At 35.4% G+C, this 21,640-nt stretch overlaps 3 protein-coding genes across 3 annotated transcripts in view; all 3 read left to right on the top strand.

Annotated features, from left to right (window-relative positions):
* The window catches only part of LOC118455850 (uncharacterized), a 33,844-nt gene extending 28,303 nt beyond the window's left edge, over positions 1–5,541 (top strand). Inside the window, exons 15-20 of the mRNA XM_087839516.1 lie at positions 13–93; positions 389–487; positions 2,314–2,367; positions 2,530–2,583; positions 4,255–4,287; positions 4,998–5,541. Coding sequence (XP_087695642.1) covers positions 13–93; positions 389–487; positions 2,314–2,367; positions 2,530–2,583; positions 4,255–4,287; positions 4,998–5,039 — 363 coding nt within the window. The 3' untranslated portion in view covers positions 5,040–5,541. The remainder of the gene's footprint in view (positions 1–12; positions 94–388; positions 488–2,313; positions 2,368–2,529; positions 2,584–4,254; positions 4,288–4,997) is intronic.
* LOC148103711 (butyrophilin subfamily 3 member A2-like) overlaps positions 1–14,090 on the top strand; it is a 52,068-nt gene extending 37,978 nt beyond the window's left edge. The window contains exons 4-12 of the mRNA XM_087833068.1: positions 8,268–8,399; positions 10,129–10,214; positions 11,380–11,442; positions 11,620–11,715; positions 11,914–12,009; positions 12,638–12,718; positions 13,045–13,107; positions 13,623–13,688; positions 13,989–14,090. Coding sequence (XP_087689194.1) covers positions 8,268–8,399; positions 10,129–10,214; positions 11,380–11,442; positions 11,620–11,715; positions 11,914–12,009; positions 12,638–12,718; positions 13,045–13,107; positions 13,623–13,688; positions 13,989–14,090 — 785 coding nt within the window. The remainder of the gene's footprint in view (positions 1–8,267; positions 8,400–10,128; positions 10,215–11,379; positions 11,443–11,619; positions 11,716–11,913; positions 12,010–12,637; positions 12,719–13,044; positions 13,108–13,622; positions 13,689–13,988) is intronic.
* A 2,442-nt stretch (positions 14,091–16,532) lies between these two features.
* Positions 16,533–21,301, top strand: LOC148103712 (butyrophilin-like protein 2). The gene is made up of 10 exons (XM_087833077.1): positions 16,533–16,599; positions 17,035–17,376; positions 17,760–18,053; positions 18,148–18,273; positions 18,530–18,627; positions 19,612–19,707; positions 20,271–20,369; positions 20,687–20,788; positions 20,968–21,072; positions 21,167–21,301. Exons 1-10 carry the CDS (start codon positions 16,533–16,535, stop codon positions 21,299–21,301), a joined length of 1,464 nt encoding a protein of 487 aa, XP_087689203.1.
* The last annotated feature ends 339 nt before the right edge of the window (positions 21,302–21,640 follow it).

Genomic DNA, 21,640 nt, shown 5'->3' on the forward strand with positions numbered 1-21,640 from the left:
GTAACATTTCAGCTCCAGGGTAAGACAGACAGTGAAATCATCAAACAGCTCCAGCAGGACAAAAAAACAGCAAAGAAGGTGGAGCAGCTTCAGGTTTGTCTTTCTGTTATAAACATTCTGAATTTACTGACTTTACTGAACTCTATTTATGAATAGAATAATTACATACATCAATATTTACTCACCGTCAGACTCTTCAATATAAATGAATACATTTATATTAAATTTAAATCATCTGGATGCAGCGTTTTACATAATTCATTAAATCAGCAGCACTGATGAACAATATTTACATAATGCAGCTTTTATTTGACTCTGGTTGTGTTATCATTATTGTCTTAAACATGATCGTCTCTTTCTTCTGCTCTTTCCTCATGTAACATTTCAGCTCCAGGGTGAGACAGATAGTAAAATCATCGATCAGCTCCAGGAGGTGAAAGACACAGCAGAGAATCTGAAGAAGCAGGTGGAGTCCCAAAATTGGGAGGTTTGTGTTTCCTTTATACTCAATGAGAATTTGCTGACTCAGCTCTCTTTGGTAATACAGAATAGCCACATTATTGTCATTCAGAACATATACAGTTAGTGTCAGTATTTACATCAAACTGTACAATATAAATTAACATTATCCCACCACACACTGATTTATTATTATTAATATTAAAGTGAAATTTAGAGAGTCCAGTTAGAGAAAACGTCTTGATGCAAAGATCCAGATGAACATAATGTCTCATTATTTAGTGTAAACACACAGTCATAGATAAAAGGAAACCTCTGTTCAGTTTTTGGATTTTGGTTTATTGTTGGCTGATCTGTCATTATGGAAACTGTATCATTTCAACAGTGACAGTTTATTATATTAACAAATAATATGTGTCATAAAAAATCACAACAATTACAACAACAAAATTTCAACAATTATAACAAAGTTAGACGGTGCATAAATTTAGGAGCCCCAACAGACATATTGCATCAACACTTAATTGAGCTTCATTTGCAAATATAACTCAAGACACCTCAGATAGTCTTTGATGAGTGTCTGGATCCTAGATGAAGGCATGTTTGATCCTTCTTCCATACAAAAAAGCAAAAAAGCATCAACAACCTGCTTCAAATTATCCCACAAATTCTTAATGACATCCATGTCAGGGGAATGTGGTGTTATTCTTCCACAGCACCAGTCTGTCAGTCTGTCTCATCTAAATAAGCTTTTATACAACAAGTGATTCTGTTTGTGGTGTGAATGCAGAAAGGCCTTCTTTTCATTACCGTCCCATACATATGTACAAATACACATCTGCAGCAAGATGCTCTGCAGGGTTTTGGAGGTGATTTATTCTCACAGTCCGCTGCATATGCAGCTCCTGTAATTTTCTTGGCCTGACCTGAATTCAACCACAGCTATGCCTGTGCTCTTCTATTTCCTGATTACTGTACTTATAGATGAAACTGAGTTCAAACCTCTGAGAGATGTTTTTGCAGCCTTCCCCTGAACCACAGTACTGACAATCTTTCTTTTCAGTACTGTTTCCAGTACTCATATTTAAATAAAGTCATTGATTAATGAATTGATTTATGTAAATTGGATCAGTGTAAGAAAATTGATAGATGGGAGGTTTTTAATTAAATAACTTTTATTAAAATTCAAATACATGAGTTATTTTAATCATAGTTTTCTTTAAGCAGGCCTGAAAAATGACAGAAAGTGCTCACAAAATGTCAACGCATGAGACTTTTTTCCATGTCTTTTAATGTGCAGTCAGAGAAAAATGATTCTATAATTAGCATCAGCTTCATCAGGACAAAGAGAAGATGAGATGCTGAGAGGAAAATATAGAATTTGAGGGACCAGTTAAAGTTGATAAGGTTCATCTTTCCTTTATCAGCTTCCTGAATGTGTTTATTCAACTTTGTTTATTACTGTAATGTAAAGAAAATTTTAGAATTGAATCTTTTTTGGATGATTATTTTTGTAAATAAGGAATTTGTATTTACCGAAGCAGATGATTTTACATTCCAGCATAAACCAACCAACAAACCCATAAATATCCATCCAACTAACTAACTAAGACAGACAAAAAAGAGCACGTGTTAATAATAATCAAGGAGCTCATTAAATGTCAGTTAAACACTTAAAAATAACATGTGTTCTAAAACCTTTGACTGGTGATCTAAATAAGAATGACAGCTGTTTTACTACATTAAGAAGTAAACTAATCTAAATAAATTAGGATATTGCAAAAGTAATTAGAAGAATATTTCCATTAAAAATATACTGATGTTTTCATTTCTCTCCTCTGCTATTTGGAAAAGATGCTCTGGGCTGAGAAGACGAGAAATTATGAAACTGACAGAAAACTCAAAGAGGTAAATCTTTTCACCCAAAGCAGTTCGCTGCTGTCATCTCTCTTTTATCTCTTTGTATACAATCCAAATTTGGAATTTCTTCACAATCATTAATTTTCCAGCACAAAAACATATTTCAGTTCATAGCTGTGATCTTTTCTTCATCTCTCTTGTGTCCTTTAGTTGGTAAAGCAGCTCGAGGAGAAGAAGACAAAAACTGAGCAAAATCTCAATGAGGTAAATCTTTGTCACCCAAATCAATCACCAGCTATTATCGCTGTTTTCTACGTGTTCAGGTTACAATCGCACATGAGAACAAACCTCAGACACCAAATAACTGTTAGTGAAGTTCAAGTTTGTTCTCACTGTTTTCAAACTTGAAACTTAAAAACGTCATGAAACACTTTATATTTACATAACACACATTTTAATTTACATTTAAACTGTTTTTTTTTTCTTTAGTGAAGTTTGTGAATGTATTGTTATATCATGTCTTATAAAAGAGCACGTCTCCAGTCACGTGTCCTCTCACCTGCTGTTAAAGGAAAAGTATTAAGACTTATACAATCAGCTGAAAAAACTAAAGTCCAGAAATCAGGGATTTCATCTCTCTGTTATAATCCTCCTGAATTTCATTCTAAACATAAAAAACATAAAATCCAAATGCAAAAGTGTTTCAAACACAAATACAGAAAACCATTAACTTGGATATTTACCACACAAACCAGTAAAAGAAACATTTTAATTCCAGTTCATTATTTTATCTCTAAGCACTCTCTGTGTTTCTAAGGTAACGACTGCACATTAGATTTGTACTGGATCCATTTAAACAATAAAGGTCACTGCCCCGCAGTCTGATAAAAGAGAAATTGCTCACACAAGTGAATTTAATTAGACTGAACAAATATTCTTGCTGTGTGACTTGTGTTCTAATAGCTGCAGTGTAAAAGAGACTCAGCAGTATTTATATGTTTTTGCATCACACAATTAATGGATGCACACTGACCATTCAGTGGTTTTAGTGAGGTACGATTACCAGGTAAAAAGAGAGACACATTTGTGACACAGAAAACTCTGACTTTAATGTAGACATGAAATATTAAACCATGGAGCCAAACTCTCAAAAACTGCAGACAGTGTTAAAGCAGATTTAACTCTGTCTGTAAGGCTGAAGTTAAGAAATAAGTGTTCTCTGTTATAGTTTGTTAGAATATGTGTAGATCCATCTTGTGTGAGTACAATATGTGACCTCACTGGTTTGGTTGGTTGGTGCTAATAGACTGACATTAGTGTTTGTTAGCGAACTATAGCTGCAACAATGAGTTTCATGCTGAAAAGAAAAACAAGGATATACTTCCCACTTTCACTGTCTGTCTCTGAAGCAGTCAGTGGTTCTTCAATGATGAAACAGGAAACTCCACCTGTTAGCTTTAAGGTCTGCAGAACACTTTATGGAGTGTGGAGCTGTTAGAGTCATGTGCACTGGTGGTTCACCTGACTAACAGCTGAAGTCTGACACTGTAACCTGTTTGATTTAGATTTTTCTTGGTGGGCTCATGTTTACAGACTGAGAGGTGCTATGAGGTGGCAGAGCAGATGTTCACAAGCTGTGAGCAGCAATATTTTAGGCAATATTCAGGTCATAAGAAACTAAAACATATTACAACTCCACTGTAATAAAACAGAGAAATTATAAACAGACAAGACTTTAAACTGTTGTTGGGAGGAGTTACATTCAAATGATTCTCTGGATTTTTGTTTACTTACATTAACTCAGTTGTATGTAAATAAATTGGAGCTTTAACTGGAGCTTTAGTGAAGTGTGGAAAATGTTTTTCCTCCAAAAAACATCTTTCACTTCCTTTTCATAGCTGTGATCTTTGTTTTTATCTCTCTTCTGTCTTCCAGTTGGTAAAGCAGCTCGAGGAGGAGAAAACTGAGGTAAATCTTTGTCAAATGAAACACCTGCTATTATCTCTCTTTTCTACATGTTTTATGTAACAGGTTCCTACATGTGCATCATGGGTACATTTCTTACATTTCTTACTGAAGCATGATTGGGAATCATCTTACACTCACCTTAGATGTCGTTTGGTTTGTTTGCTAAAGATTAATTTTCTTTCCAACATCCATTAATTTCTTTTCTTTAGCCACAGCATCTTAGCCATCTACTTAGATTTTTAAATCATTGTTTATCCCGTGGTCCCAGATAATCAGAAGAAGGATAGATGGATGTTATTTTAAGAATTCTGGTCAGGTTTGTTTCTTAGCTCCGTACTTATTGTTGTTACTTCCTCATACTCTGGGGGGATCTATTAATTTGTTATTTTAAAAACTGACTTGGGAGTTCACACAGACTTGGTTCTTTTTGCTTTCAGAATGAACATCTGAGCAGCCTGTGTTACTTTATTTCTTTTATTTTCTCATCATTCTAACAGCATGAATCTGATGAAGTACTATGATAAACCTTTAATCTTATAATCACTGAACTTTATACTTTGCTCTATAGAAACCAAACTAATATTACAGGGCAGCTGAGGGTGTTGGGACAAACACTTTAAATCTGTCTTCCAAGTTTAGAGACTGTAGTTTTTACAGCTGTGATGAATTGTGTTTACAAACGAAGAACACTAACTGATGTCTGCCAACAGGAATCCATTGGATCTTGGTTTAGGTCCAAACTTAGGAAATGATTCAATCAAAACTAATCCAGAAGTTGCTCAACATGTAACTAAGAAGATCATGAGGTCAAAGTGCTTCATCATGGAGAAACTTAATGTCTGTTATGTCAGTGATTCATGTTTAAATAGTCAGTGGTTCAACTTGAAAAACTTTATTCAGTCAAAACTCGGTTAAGTGAAGTAAGCAAAAGCTTATCATCCATCTAAAATTCCCAAATACTAAAGTTTTTCAGTCCTTGTTCAGTTGTACAGAAAAATGAATAAACCTTATCAACTAAAAATATGTTGAAAATGCACTGCTGATTTATTAACTTAATTTTGTTTTTTGAAAGATTTTAAACTTGTTTTAAGTTAGTAAACCAACCGATCAATAAAAATTGATCAGGTAACAACTCCTGAGCCAAAGCACTATTCTGGGAACATTTTTGTGTCTATGTGTTTAATGGGGTTAATATTTTGTTCATTTTTCTGTGTCAGACAAATAAAACTGTAATGTTGCTGTATCTGTGTTATGGTGTTTAAGTCTGAGATTAAATGTTAATTAAAGTGAGAAATGGAAGAAACTATGTTGGATTTTTAACGCTAAAATTCAAAATTATTACTAAAATAAATAAAGTTCTAATTTTTTCTGTGCTGTATATAAACATATTTTGTTTCTTTCTTTTCTCATACATTACATTTTCACTGGGTGTCAGGCGAACAATAGCCAAGCCCGAGTGCATAACACACAAACACACACATATGTATATATATATGTATATGTATGTAGTTAGTTCACGTCACCTCTAATAGAAAACAATGTGTTTGTGTTATTTCAGCAAACATGTAATTGGTGCAGACAGACCCTTTGTATGTGTACTGTATGTATACTGAATCACTGATCTGCTGTCAGGTCAAACAGATCAAACCTCTTGCTCAGGCTTAGCTGTCCCACTCCCATCTCCCCACTCCTGACACTGAACCAGCCCCACTGACACCTGAATTCAAAAAAAAAAATCTAAAAAGAGCTCTGTCTTTGAGCTCCACTAAGTCTCAGGACAGAGACACATTTTAGTTGACTACACTTTGTTTGAAAACTGATATACAAACTATTGTTATATTTGCCAATACCAGATCCCTGTCTCACCCCTGTTCACACTGTAACAGCTGGGAAAGGCTCCACCACCCCTGTGACACTGAAATGGATAATGGATCATTTAAAACAACCCTGATCAGTGTGTGTTCAAATATCAGTCCTGTACTGGCACCTTCAGTATGATAGCTGAGATAACACATAATACGTAAATGCTTCCCCCTTTTTGAACACTGTAAAAACAGATATGGTTTCAGCTCGATTATTTTATAACAGGTTCAAAGTTCAGCATTTGACACAGTGTATACCTGATCTAACCAGATTGGACCAGAACTTGATGCATTCATATTTTTACAGCATTATACTTTGATTAAGAAGAACTTTGAATCTTAAGAGCCTTTTTTTTCCATAAATCTGAGCTTATATGAGGGATCTGCAGTTGATAAGCCAAAGTAAGTTCAGGCCGCAGGTTAATGATTTTCAGACTTCACCTTGTTGTCTCACACAACTTTCCACAGGTAAGTCTCTTTCAAATTGTGTATTTAGTATGTTGAAGTTCTACATGCTTTTCTGATGTCTAGATATAAAGTCTAATTATAGTATAATTTATTTCACTGTCATGAATAGATCTTTGTAAATGTTATCAAATGTTTTAGAAATGAATCACCAAGATTTTAAATATTTGACTGGACAGCAGAAAAAAAACATTTTTAAATTTAAAGCATACTGTAGAGGTCTGGGCAGAGATATTCTATTGTGGATCAATATAGTATCTATCTATGAAAAGTCATACAGAGAGATACTCAGCTGTTTCAAGAACAGAGATAGCACTGATCAAAGGTTATTCTCTAGTCTGCAATTTGGCACTAATGCAAAGTAATGGGTTTGCTTTAATCAACAACTTTATGTCTGTTGCTTTAACTCTGGAGTTACTGGAGAGCAATAACATGTTAAGTGAACGTCATGTTGATGACCTCATGAAGGTACTTAATATACTGAAATAACATCTAAAATATGTGTTTAGTCTTGAATAAGTTGATTTTAGATATGAAATAAACAAATTATTATTATATTAACTTTTGTGGCCACACTTGTATCTCTGATGTATTTTCAGAGGAGGATGCTTCCACAGATAGATGCCCTCTCCCTTACTCGAGTCAACGTCTTCAGTATTTTGGTTTTCAGTCTTCTAATACACTTAAATAAAGGTAAGTTTGATGTTACATGTGTAATATTTTTTATTATCATTGATGCAAATGTTCTCACTTTTTTTGTGCAGTAAAACTGTATAAAAACCATACAGTTATTACAAAATGGTGCAAATTTGTTACATTTGGTTCAAATAGTAATTTGTACTTTGGTGCTTTTATTTGTTTCCTGGCTGCATTTTTTAAATTTAATTCTTTAGTGAAACATCAGTTTTTGACATTTTTATGGTAGCCAAGATTAAAAAATAAATAAAAAATACAGACAGATAATGCTATATGCTGAGTATCATCTTTAAGTTTGATATATGCATTCACTCCTGCTGCAGAAACTAATAAACTAATTTTCTTTCTTTCTTTCTTTCTTTCTTTCTTTCTTTCTGTCTTTCTGTCTTTCTTTCTTTCTCTTTCTCCCTCCCTCCCTCCCGTCTACAGCGGAGTCTCAGGTGGTTGGTCCACATCAACCAGTAGTTGCATTAGTTGATGATGATGTTATTTTACCATGTCACGTGGAGCCTGCAGAGGATGTGACAGCTGAGATATTGGAGTGGACAAGATCTGACTTGAACCCAAGATTTGTCCATGTGTGGCGATCCGGTCAGGATCTGGTGAATACAAGAAATCCTTCATACAGGGGAAGAACATCACTGTTCATCAATGAACTGAAGCGTGGAAACATTTCACTGAAACTCTCCAGAGTAAAACTCTCTGATGAAGGAACATATGAATGCAGCATTCCTTTAATGGGGAAAAAATCTTTTGTTAAGCTTGTGGTTGGTAAGTAGATACACGTCACATGTTCATGGTGGATTTAGTTACAGTGAAAATCCATATTTGTGTAGGATGAGGAAAGATTTTATCCCAGAAATGTTTATTTATTAACTTTACAAAGAGAAAAAAAACAAACAGACTTTGAATATCTGAACTCCAGTTTTATTGAAATATAGTTTTTTATGATTTCAGAGGATTTCTTTAACATCCCATCAAGTGCTCCCTCATTCACAGACACTTCGCCTGTTAGTTTGGCTCTTTGCATCATGCTGTTAATTTCATCAGTTGTTTTTCTTGTGCATAGAAAGAGGAAACACCTGATGAGTAAGTCGCTGATTAATTATTCTTTACCTTAACAAAGCATCAATGTTTTCACTGAGACTCTGATGAGAGTTACAGTGGGGCAAAAAAGTATTTAGTCAGCCACCGATTGTGCAAGTTCCCCCACTTAAAATGATGACAGAGGTCAGTAATTTGCACCAGAGGTACACTTCAACTGTGAGAGACAGAATGTGAAAAAAAAATCCATGAATTCACATGGTAGGATTTGTAAAGAATTTATTTGTAAATCAGGGTGGAAAATAAGTATTTGGTCACCTCAAACAAGGAAAATCCCTGGCTCTCACAGACCTGTAACGTCTTCTGTAAGAAGCTTTTCTGTCCCCCACTCGTTACCTGTATGAATGGCACCTGTTTGACCTCATCATCTGTATAAAAGACACCTGTCCACAGCCTCAACCAGTCAGACTCCAAACTCCGCCATGGCCAAGACCAAAGAGCTTTCGAAGGACACCAGGAAAAGAATTGTAGACCTGCACCAGACTGGGAAGAGTGAATCTACAATAGGCAAGCAGCTTGGTGTGAAAAAATCAACTGTGGGAGCAATCATCAGAAAATGGAAGACATACAAGACCACTGATAATCTCCCTCGATCTGGGGCTCCACGCAAGATCTCATCCCGTGGGATGATCATGAGAACGGTGAGCAAAGATCCCAGAACCACACGGGGGGACCTGGTGAATGACCTGCAGAGAGCTGGGACCAAAGTAACAAAGGTCACCATCAGTAACACACTACAACGGCAGGGAATCAAATCCCGCAGTGCCAGACGTGTTCCGCTGCTGAAGCCAGTGCATGTCCAGGCCCATCTGAAGTTTGCCAGAGAGCACATGGATGATACAGCAGAGGATTGGGAGAATGTCATGTGGTCAGATGAAACCAAAGTAGAACTTTTTGGTATAAACTCAACTCGTCGTGTTTGGAGGAAGAAGAATACTGAGTTGCATCCCAAGAACACCATACCTACTGTGAAGCATGGGGGTGGAAACATCATGCTATGGGGCTGTTTTTCTGCCAAGGGGACAGGACGACTGATCCGTGTTAAGGACAGAATGAATGGGGCCAAGTATCGTGAGATTTTGAGCCAAAACCTCCTTCCATCAGTGAGAACTTTGAAGATGAAACGAGGCTGGGTCTTCCAACATGACAATGATCCAAAACACACCGCCCGGGCAACAAAGGAGTGGCTCCGTAAGAAGCATTTGAAAGTCCTGGAGTGGCCTAGCCAGTCTCCAGACCTCAACCCCATAGAAAATCTGTGGCGGGAGTTGAAAGTCCATGTTGCTCGGCGACAGCCCCAAAACATCACTGCTCTTGAGAAGATCTGCATGGAGGAATGGGCCAAAATACCAGCTACTGTGTGTGCAAACCTGGTAAAGACCTATAGTAAACGTTTGACATCTGTTATTGCCAACAAAGGTTATGTTACAAAGTATTGAGTTGTATTTTTGTTATTGACCAAATACTTATTTTCCACCCTGATTTACGAATAAATTCTTTACAAATCCTACCATGTGAATTCATGGATTTTTTTTTCACATTCTGTCTCTCACAGTTGAAGTGTACCTCTGGTGCAAATTACTGACCTCTGTCATCATTTTAAGTGGGGGAACTTGCACAATCGGTGGCTGACTAAATACTTTTTTGCCCCACTGTATATTATTTCACACTAAGTTTTGGCATTTCCTTCTTGTTCAATTTTAATTTCAAAAAGGGACCAACAGAAGGCCAAAGAATCACACTGAAGATTTTCAAATTTCTTCTGAAGAAGACAGAGAGCGAGAGCAGCTCAATATGAAGGTAAGAGGAAAAATCGAGAAGCAGAATTTATGTGTGAGTAGACAAACATAAATAACATGTTAAATATCAAGTTGTTCTTGGTTTATCAGGAAATTTAATACTAATCAAACAAAATGTTACCACTGATTTCTCACTTAGATAGGCAACAGTTGTGCTCAGTGTATCTTATTCAACACAATTTTATTAATGTTAATGAAACTTAAAAATAAGAATATCAGGTTTTAAAACAGAACCCTAATATGAAAAACAGGGCTAAGTGTAAAAGTTTTGACCTTTTGACACTGTGTTTTATATCATGTGAGCAGATCTACTGATGTGGTTACAACTAGTGTTGGGCTCATACTGTAACTCATATTACACTTTAAAGTAATGTGTTAAATTACTTATCACTTGGAGTGAGTAATCCATTACACCATGTTTTATATTACCTTTATGCTATTCCTAACAAGGCCCGCAGTGCACTTTGATATAATTACCATTTAACAACATTAACCTAGACTAAAGTAGCACAGACTAACACAAATCGTCATCTTAACAATGACAGCAGAAGTACAGACAATCTGTATTAGACGTACAGGCACGTAAAAAAACCTCTAAAAATACTCCAGGAGAAAAATAGAGGACATGACACAAAAGCAAAACAAATCAGTCACAATTAAACACATTTAGTGACATGACTGTGACTGTAATGTGACTACTGGGAAAATAATTAGAAAAGTACTATGCTACAGCAAAATGTAATGTGATTACATTAATATTTTACAAAGTCATGTGTTAGACCAAACCCTGGTTATAACTCTGGTAATTAAATGTTGTTTGTTTTTTATTTTATTCTCTCTTTCTCTCCTTCCGTTTATTAATTCTGTTATCAAATTATCACCCCTGTTTAGCTGTACTGTAAAGTACTAATGTTATGTTGTCCACATTGACTTAATATGAATTTGAAAAACTTTATTATCTTGTAATCGCTGCCATCTCTCAATGGAAGTTGCCAATAACTTCAAGGCAGCAGCTCCAGGAGGAACAACAGAGGAGGGAGGATGCTGAAAATAAACTTGGCGACCTGCAGAATGATAAAGAAAAGGTTGATATTTGTCATTTGTTTTATGTTTTTTGTGTCTTTGTCTATTAAAAGATGTGTGATGTCTCTCCCTCCTGTCTGCAGCTGGAAAATGAGGTCCAGGATGAGAAGAAGAGGAATGTAGAACAAGAAGCAAAACTCAAAGAGGTACATTTTTCAAATATGTTTTTCATCTTTGTTTTATCTTTTTACATTTAACACTAAAACTGTTACTAAAACACAAAAAGTTTTATTTACAACTAAAATAAAATGTTATTATTATTGTGTCTTAAACATGTGCATTTCTTCCTTCTGGTCTTTCTTCATGTAACATTTCACCTGCAGTCAGAGAAGAAGAATACTGAAATCATCAATCAGCTCCAGCAGGAGAAAGAAACATTAGAGGAGCTGAAGAAGCAGCTGGAGTCCAAAAATCAGGAGGTTTGTGTTTCAGTTATAAATATCCTGAATTTACTGACCCAACTCTCTGTATCTCTGTATCGTAAAGAGTTATGGAGGAAACTTTATAAATTAGAATAAAATGATCAGGCTCTTAATTCTATATAGTACAATCATTCAATTAATCAAAAAAAAATGTTTTTTCATCTCATCTCTCTTCGTTTATCTTCTCAATTGCAGCTTTCTGACAGCATCATTGAGCTTAACAGGGAGAAAATGATAAGGGAGAGTGAAATAAACACCATGAGGGATCAGTTGGAGTCCAACAAACAGGAGGTTCATTTCATCATTTGATACTCAGCTGTCTGTCACTGTCATATGAAACATATTTAAACATGTTCAGCATGTTCTTCATCTGCTAAATAATTTTTCATCACTGGTGGAGAATCTTATTGTCTCCAGGATCTAAAGGATCAATTCTGCTCCAGCTTTTTATTGAGCCAAAAAGCACTGCAGTTTCAAACAGAGGTTATGTTAACCAGTTATAGAGAGAAAGGACCAGGGGAGCACAGAAAATTCATAGAAATATCACCACTTCAGAGCAAACATGAATTATGGAGCTTGCTGTTGTTCATTTTGTTGAATTACAGCTGTGCGTCAGGCTGCTGTCTACCACATCCTGCAGAAATTCTGTACATGTTTTGCTGGCTTTGCATGAAGGTGCAGCTGATGGAGACGAGCAGAGACACTCGTATGAAGAAGACTGACCTTGATTTGGGCGTCATTTATTGCATCAACTCATAGTTCATTATGCTGTAGATGTATTACATGTATTTCAATGTAAACTGTGAAGCACTGTGGTTGGAAACATGTTGCGCACAGCGTGAAGCTTCAATAATTTTGTCACTTTTATCAACAAAGCGCTGCAGAAACTTCAAAATCTGTCTGACTTTATTTCTGACAGATGATCAAATCTGAGAGGGAGAAGGATGAAATCATTACGAAGCTGAGGCAGACGATCCTTACACTGGAATCAAAGGTCAGTGTAAGTATCTGAGTATACAAAGATCAACATGGACATTTATAAAGGCTGTCATACTCCTGATGATCGTAGACCTGCACACTCTGTGTGTACCTCTCTGTGACTTTCTGTGAAGTGGTTGGTAGCACAGCAGCTGATGTGACGTGTTTAATGTGATCAACCTGCTACTTTTTGACTTTCTGTTGACAAACACGAACAAGAAACAAAAAGTGTTAACCCAATTAATAAATACTTTAAGAGAGGTATGATTTCATTGTATTATGACCTTTTAAAAGAACATCTGCATAGTCTGCTCTCGTGAGTCTTTTTCCCTTTTTCTTCATCTCCAGGAGGAGAAAGAGAGAAGGGAGAAAGCTGAGAAACAAGTTCAGATGTTGCCAACTGAAACAGAGGTTTGTGTTTTTAATTTGGTCATGAGCCACTTACCTGTTGTCAGCTTTTATCTCTATCTTTAAGACACTGACCAAGAAAAATTAATCCATCAATGACAACAAACATGAGACAGCAATGGACTTAAATTACTAGTGACAATGAAATCCAGTGTAATTAAGCAATATATAAATCAAGATTAGTTTAATGTATTTGTTGTCCTTTGAAATCCAGTTTGATAAAGGTTTGATTTTTTGATTTTATGTTTGAATTCTTTCCTCAATAAATATGACAGCCTCCATGTACCCTTAATAACAGGTTTACTGACTAACATCTGATCAAATTTTTTATTTTATAACCAGAACTACGATATGATATAAAATATGATTTAAAGGGAGTCTCCTTATAGGTTTTTAGGTAGGAAACATAACACAGTATTTAAGATCAAAGCAATAATAAACAAACAAAAAGACAAAGACCATGACAACAAGTGTATAATCTGCTCTCATGAGTCTTTTCACTTTTTATTCAACTCCAGGAGGAGAAACAGAAAAAAGAGGAAACTGAGAAAAAAGTTCAGACTTTGCAGACCAAAACGGAGAAGGTTTGTGTTTTTAATTTGTTCACCAGTGAGGAGCACACGCTCATTATTTTATTAGGTTTGAGAAAAGGAATTGTAATTACATGGTCAGGAAATCCAATGCCAACAAAGAAAACAACTATTTATTATTAATTAATGATCTGATTAAATGTCAAATAATTGTGGATAAAATAATGTATGTTAATTAATATATATCACCGACTTTTAAAATTTAAAGTATTGGCATGGTTGACTGTGTTGTGTAATTACTCGTGTGCCTTAAAAACAGCATGTCTCACATTCCTTAATGCTTCTGACTTGCAGATTTCTCACATCAAGAGTCCGTCCAAGCAGAAGAAAAAGAGACTGAAGGAGCCTCAGAAAGAAGTCAAGGAACGGCCCAAAAATCAGTGCTGTGCTTTCTGATTTGATTTTTATTTTTTATTTTTAAAGAATTATTTTACATTTATGTTTACATCAACAGCTAGTGTGACAAAGCAAATTGCAATGTGTATATGTGTGTGTGTGTAGGTAGGAAAGCAATTTTAAAATGTGTAACTTGAATGTTGTTATACCCCAAACTGGTCAGAAAAGATGGCTGCCCCTCCCTGAGCCCGATTCTGCTGGAGGTTTCTTCCTGTTAACTGGGAGTTTTTCCTTCCCACTGTCACCAAGGAACTGGACTCACATGGGTTTTTTTGATTGTTGGGGTTTTCTCTGTATTATTGTACGATCTTTACTTGACAACATAATGAACTTTGTCTTTGTGACTGTTGTTGTGATTTGGTGCTATATAAATAAAATTTAATTGAAATGAATTATATCTAAATGTTGTCATTGTGATTGAAATTTATTTTATTTTATCTGTTGAGCACATGTTTTAGTAATATCCCTTTTATGTCACTTAATTGTATACATGTGGGATAGCATTCAGTTTACTTTATAGCACAATCTGTTAGGCGTTGTGAGAAAATTGGAGACACTCAGGTGCCGACAATATAGAACAACAGTAGGACAATCAAAATTTGTCCTCTCGACCACATCAAGTGCAGGCTGAGGGTCCCATAAAGGTTTAAGTCCTTTGTCTCTTACTGTTCATTGTCAGGACGTCTGCCAATTTCCCTCATATCATCTAGTCACAGTCATAGTTTTACCTTTTGTTATCATGGTCATAGTTTCGTCATAGTTTTTCATAGTTATTCTTGGTGTTTTATGGTTTCATGTTCCCAGCCGAAATAGAGGCTCGCCTTCTGTTTGCAAACCCAGTGTCTGCTTTTGGGTCCGCTCTAACAAACACACCGGCGCTCCCCGCAGTGACACTAAATAAAACTTGATGCCTTGTTTCTTGGTCAAGAAGGCCATTCATTTTCAATTTTTTTACTGATTCATACTTTTCCCCTTGCTGGCTGCTGACAGGCTTGTATTGGAACTCAAATAATCAGTCACACTCTTCAAACTGACCACCAGACTCTGATTAGATGGTGCTGCTATAGCTCATCTGGCTGAGCAAGTGCTCCAATATACTGAAGGCTCGAGTCCTCACTGTAGGGACCTGGGTTTGAGTCCAGACCTTCCTGTGTGTTGTTCCCCTTCTCTCTCTCTCCTCGTGCCTATTGTCTGCACTGTCCTGTCCAATAAAGGCAAAAGTGTACATATTCTGAAAACTGTTGATCATCTTCCTGTTTTCTAAAGCTCTCCCTCATCTTTGGTTTGCAAAAAAATATTCTAATATATTATATATTATATATATATATATTCAAATATTCTAAATTCTTGCTAATGCCAGCATTGGATGAAACTAATTCTTTAATAGAACTTCATCTCTTCATTTGTTTACTAGGTTTTGCTCGAGCAGTGCTTGTGTACTGATACATTTTAAACACAAAAATAGGACAGTGGAAGCAACACAAACAGTTTGCATCTATTCAAGTTGCCAAACTTTTTTCTTTCTCTTATTTTACAGATTCTGCTGCTCTTCAATCTCTCAGGTTAATTCGCCTGCCTGATTAGAAAAGTGGTTCTATGCTCCTGCAAGAATCATAGAAGATGTGTTTACAACCCTGTTTATAACAGTGAGCAGTTTCCTCGCAACAGGCTCAAAGTTCATGAAGAAGATTTTACACACACACACACACAAACACACACACACACACACACACACACACACACACACACACACACACACACACACACACACACAGGATGTCTGGTTTCACTAATACTAAGTTTCAATAACTCAGTAATGATTTACTAACTCCGACTGTAGGTTCTTTTCAAGTGAGAGACACTTCATGCAGCAGGTATGTTGTATTTTATATCTTATTTCTAATGTCTAAGTTATATCTTACCTACTTTCTCGTCTTACTAAAATACCATCTCATACAAAATACATCGAAAACATATTTTAGTACAGAATAGCAGGTCTAAATTTAGAGCATTTACATTTAGGTACACATTATAACTTATTTTTGGTGGAAAAGTTGAAACTTTCTGCATTTCAGGGGACTGGATAATTGTTGTCCAATCAATATTTATCAAATAAATAAGTGTTTAATATCTGGTTTGTATGTTTTCTTTACAAATATTACAACTATGACCTAGTATCAGAAAAAGGCAATGAAATGTTGTATTAAACACGGTTTCAGTTAATCATAGTGTATTACACATCTGACAATATTTAAACAATTTAATTCATAATGGAATAATGAACTGAAAGTATGTGTTAATGTGTGTCTATCAAAGAAACCTCAAGGACATTTGAATTGAATGTGAAAGTATGAAACTGACTTGGTCGTGTTTTATTGTTTTATTAGTGACTTGTTTGTTGCATTCTTTTTTTTTCATTTTCAGAGCTGCATAAATCATCAGATGGCTGGATTTTCCCTTTATTGCCTCAGAAGCTGTTTTCTGTTTTTTCTTCTTCTTGTACATTTTTGTAAGTACCTTCACATATAAGATCACAGCTATTATTTGTTGGTATGTGTTTAGAAAATTACAACTCACATTGCCATGTTTACTGATATGACACATATAAGTCATTCTTTACATTTTTTTAAAATTTGTTTTATCTACCCTGACAAAAGTTTTGTGTTACCTCTCAGTGTTCTTATTTATTTATTCTTAAAAGCTGTAACCTTGTTATACCTTTGACTAATGTGACTAGATTATAGATTATAACTGAATCTGTAATTAGATCATTAGATTATAATTCACAAAACAAAAATGTAGATGTTGAATATTTTAGGTGAAGTAACATATTTGTTATGAAATATTATTTGAAAAAGAAAAAGAACATCTCTCGATTGAGGTTCATCAGGATTTCTTGGTTCTCATTCATAAAGAAATGAATAAACCGATCTTTTAATTTCAGGTCGGTCTCGGTTAATTGGTCCAACTCAGCCAATTATTGCAGCAGCTGGGGAAGACATCACTTTGCCATGTCACCTGGTACCTGGAGAAAATGTTGCTGTTATCACATTTGAGTGGACAAGACCTGACCTGGACCGCAGATTTGTGTTTCTGTGGCGTGCAGGTCAGGACCTCATAAATATGAAAAACCCCTCCTACAAAGGTCGATCATCATTGTTCATTGACGAGCTGAAACATGGAAACATTTCACTGAAACTGTCCAAAGTAAAACCTGCAGATGAGGGCAGATACAGATGTTACATTCCGGAGAAGGATGAAGAAGCTTTTATTGATCTTGTGGTCGGTAAGTGAATGAATTACATTTGTGAGCACAATGCAGACTTTACAGTAAGGTAGGTTAAATCAACACAGTTTTCAGCTATTAATTCAGCCAATGCATTACACGAGTTTGGAAATGAAATATTGTCCCAGTTGGTTTGGATGTGATATCTAGAAACTGGCGATTTCAAAGAAAATAATTACTGCATGTTCAATAACCAAATACAAAACACAAGAATTTGACTGACGGACAAATAATATGAAAATCATCAAACAGTTAGGTGGTGTAAAAGAAGTCTTTATCAGATTTGCAATATTCAAATGTTGTCTTTGGACTGGTGAATATTTTAGTGATTTGTAATACTGATCAGTATTTTAAATTGTACATAATCCATCATCTTCATCCAGCATCGAGTGCTGTCTCCTCACCTGTCATCAACTTAGAAGGGACTGGCAGAGAGAAGACAGGAGTGATGTTAGAGTGTAAATCTGAAGGTTGGCACCCAAAGCCTGAGCTGCTGTGGTTGGACGGTGAGGGAAACCTCCTCTCTGCTGGACCTACAGAGACCCTCAGAGGTCCTGATGACCTCTATACTGTCAGCAGCAGAGTGACTGTGGAGAAGAGACACAGCAACAACATCACCTGCAGAGTCCAACAGAGGAACACCAACCAGAGCAGAGAGACACTCATACATGTTCCAGGTAAATGTAGTTTGTAAAATTTATGATGTCGATTTTGGTTTGAATGAACCAGAATCTTTTAAAATAACATGCAATTCTGTTTTTATTATTTCAGATGAATACTTCCAGCTCAACTCCAGTTCTGCTGCTCCCATTATCATTGGTGTTGTTGTTAGTTTGGCTCTAAGCATCATCCTGATTTTAATTGTAGTTTTTTTCATCTGTAGACGAAACAAAACAAGTAAGACAAATTAATTTACTTAATTTATTTTATTTGTTTTGTTGTCAAAATTATTATCTAAAGTTTTGCCTACAGGGGTTAAAGCAACACAAATGCAAAGTTAGAGAATTTTTTTATAAACCTCTTTGTGTTGCATTAAAAAGAAAACATACAGCATATTTAATTAATTTATATTAAAATGAGATAATAAATGATGTGTTACCATTCTAAAGCCCAGGAGGACATCATGTTTACTTTCTTGTCTAAACTTTAACAGATGCCTGGAAACCTCACTGCTTACGAAAAAAACAAGAAACAACAAAAACTGAACCGGACCAAGAGCAGGAGACACTCATGACACAGGACATCGAGTCAGTGAATGATATGAAAGAAACAGACAAGGCAACAATTCATGTAGAAAAAAAAGTATGACAAATTTCCTGTATTTGGAGAAAATAATGTTTATAAATAAAATATAAACATTTTTAAAGAGAAGAAAGAGACAATTTTACGAACAGTAAAATGGAAATAAAACAGTTAAAAATCATCAGAGGAATAATGTGACGGGAAATATATAGTCATCATCTTCTCCTGTATGAATAGATGGTATTTTTCTACTATCCTAATATTCAAATATGTTTCATTTTGCAGTACATTATGTAACAACCCAAATGTTTCTGTTCATATCTTCTCTCAGTCAGGAGGCTCATCAGCTCTCACCAAACATCAGCAACTGAAACAAAACATGAAAAAGAAGGAATCCAATAAAACAGAGGTTAGCAAAAGTGTTTGTTTTTTAAAAAAAACAACAAAAAAAAAAACCTTTAGATATGTTTCTTGTTTGTGTAAAACATTTTTATGCTTTTTATAATTGTGAAGGAGCTGTTTTCTCTGTTTACAGGTCATTGATGAGGTTAAGATTATGAAATAGAAAGAACAGAAAAATATAAGAGTACTTCTTGTTGTTTGAGAAATTAAATCAAAATGATTGTGTTTTAATTTAATTTCTGAAAACTGGACTGAAACTTTGATAAAGGTTACAAAAACACAGAGACCACATTATCAATTATTTTATTTTATATCCTATCTTAACTGTACATAAACACATGCATGTTTCTTTTACCATAAATATATTTATAGAAATAGAAATCTTTAGCATGTTCTCATATTCAGTGACATTATTGGAGTTCAGGGTCAGTCAGGGGTCAGATTTCCTGTTTGAGCTCTTTAAGGAAGAGACATTTGAAAGGAAACAGAAAATGTGTGAACAGTTTTGGAGACGTTTCCAGACTGCTGTGTTTAACAGTCCTGATAGTTTTGTTCAGGCTGAACCTTTGTGTTCATCTGTTTGTCTGTTAGTTGGAGAAAAAACAGGAAGCTGAAAAGAAGATGAAGGAGGCCAATGAAAAAGAGAAAGAGAAGAAACATGCAGAGATCAGCAACATGAAGAAAGAAGTAAACACACACAGACTCTTGTTTTGAACACTTCAGACCAAACACACATTCATTTACTGGGACCTCACTCTGTCCTCAATCATAAACAAACAAACAAACATGCAGCACATTTACATTTATTATTGATTTTATTGGCTTTTTAATGCCAAGAAAGGAAACAAGGACCCAAACTGAGTGTGTAAAAACAGATTTCTATTACAAACACAGACAAAGACTCACATCCACACAATAAGAGACAATGGAGAAGGAAACTGCAGGTTTGCTGCAAAAACCTCTGAAATCATTCAGCAATCACAGAACAGAAGTTAAAGCCAAACAAGCCGAACATTTCAGAGACTTTCAGGACTTTAATTTCCTCGTCTTATAGTTCAAACTGAAAAAATATGAAGACACAAGTATTAATTATTTTTAAATCGCACCCGTTTTAATAAACATGACGTCATAAAATATATATTTGTATTAAAGCACAAAGTTTTGAAAGAAAACAAACCCTGCTCATTTTTAAAAAACTGTTTTGGTCAGACTAGTTTCCTCTGACGTCAGTTTGTACTGTCTGTGATCAGGAGAAAAAACAGGAAGCTGACACAAAGTTGAAGAAGGATGGAAAACTGAATTTCCAGCAGGAGATGAAACAACCATCTGTCAAAGAACATGAAAAACAGGTAAATACAGACAAACACATGTTTTCAACACTTCACTGATTTACAGTCATTCATGGAACCCTAAAAACTGGATCATGAACATCTCACTGAGAAAGAATTTGAAACTTTAGTTACTTCTGTGATTCATATTAAGACCAACAATAAAATTTTGTGTTTCTCAGCATTGCCTCACTTCACTGAATTTTTTTGTTATAAACATGGTTTTTGGCTATTTATTTAATGTGTATTAAATCTTTTAGCAACTTTTAGCAAACACTGTTTCTAATAAGCTCAAACTATTTTACATCACTCATCTGTATTTGTTGTCTCTCGCTCAGCAACAGTCAAACAAACCTAACACACTACAGAAAGGTGACATCATTGTGGACGAGGTCGACAGACATGGCAACTATATCTGTCTGAAAAACACTTCCAGTGAGGTACTGCTGCTTGCATGCTGACGAACAATGAGTACTACCTAAACACAAACAACATGTTTTCTGTATTCAGAAACAAGGTCCTTTTCAATTGTAGATACAACACAAAGATGGAAATGAAACACTTTCATTTATAAAAAAAACACCCCCCCCCCCCTTTTATTTTTCTTTCTCTTTTACAGGATATATTGATGGCAGGTTGGAAGTTAAAACTACAGAGCAGCGCCCGAACCACAACACACACATTTAAAGAAAACTTTACACTGAAACCTAAACAGGAACTCACTGTGAGTCTCTGTGTTACTAGATTTTTCTTTTAGTCTCTCTTATTATTACTTTTCACTTGGACATCTGTGACCTTGTTATTGGTTACATTTACAGGTACGACGAGTAGGTGTCAAGAACCCATATCCTGACAATGCTGATGTGATGTTTGTGGGCATGACCATGTGGGAGCCTGAAGACAACCTAAAGATCGACCTCATCAGCAGCACTGAGCTCCACAGGCTAAAGTGAAACTTACTAAAAACACAATTACATCATGTAAAGTCACCAGAACTCTTTTTATGAATAAAAGGAAAAAAGAACAATATTACATTTTATACATTTCATATAATTTAAGTCAGTGTAACATTGTTTGTTTTCATTAAATTAACAATATGTATATAATAAAGCTGATCTTGTCAGGGTTCCTGGGTCGGTGACCCAGTGCTTTCCGTTTTGTTCACGTTCAGTTTATTTCGTCACTTCCTGTTTGTTCCTGTGTTAGCTCGTCTCGTGCCGTTAGCCAGATTATGTTCAGCTGTGTACTCACCGGTCTCTCATTATCATCCTCATCAGTCTGTGTATTTAAGT

This window comes from Neolamprologus brichardi, chromosome 3 (genome assembly GCF_056152115.1).
Source record: "Neolamprologus brichardi isolate AB-2024 chromosome 3, ASM5615211v1, whole genome shotgun sequence".
Taxonomy (NCBI): domain Eukaryota; kingdom Metazoa; phylum Chordata; class Actinopteri; order Cichliformes; family Cichlidae; genus Neolamprologus; species Neolamprologus brichardi.

What these genes read in the sequence shown, in the direction of transcription:
- LOC148103712 (XM_087833077.1), top strand. Translation starts at nt 16,533, where the DNA reads ATGGCTGGATTTTCCCTTTATTGCCTCAGAAGCTGTTTTCTGTTTTTT. An exon ending in GACACTCATACATGTTCCAG is followed by an intron (nt 18,054 to 18,147) that starts GTAAATGTAGTT and finishes TTATTATTTCAG; the next exon opens with ATGAATACTTCCAGCTCAAC. An exon ending in TGAAAAACACTTCCAGTGAG is followed by an intron (nt 20,789 to 20,967) that starts GTACTGCTGCTT and finishes TCTCTTTTACAG; the next exon opens with GATATATTGATGGCAGGTTG.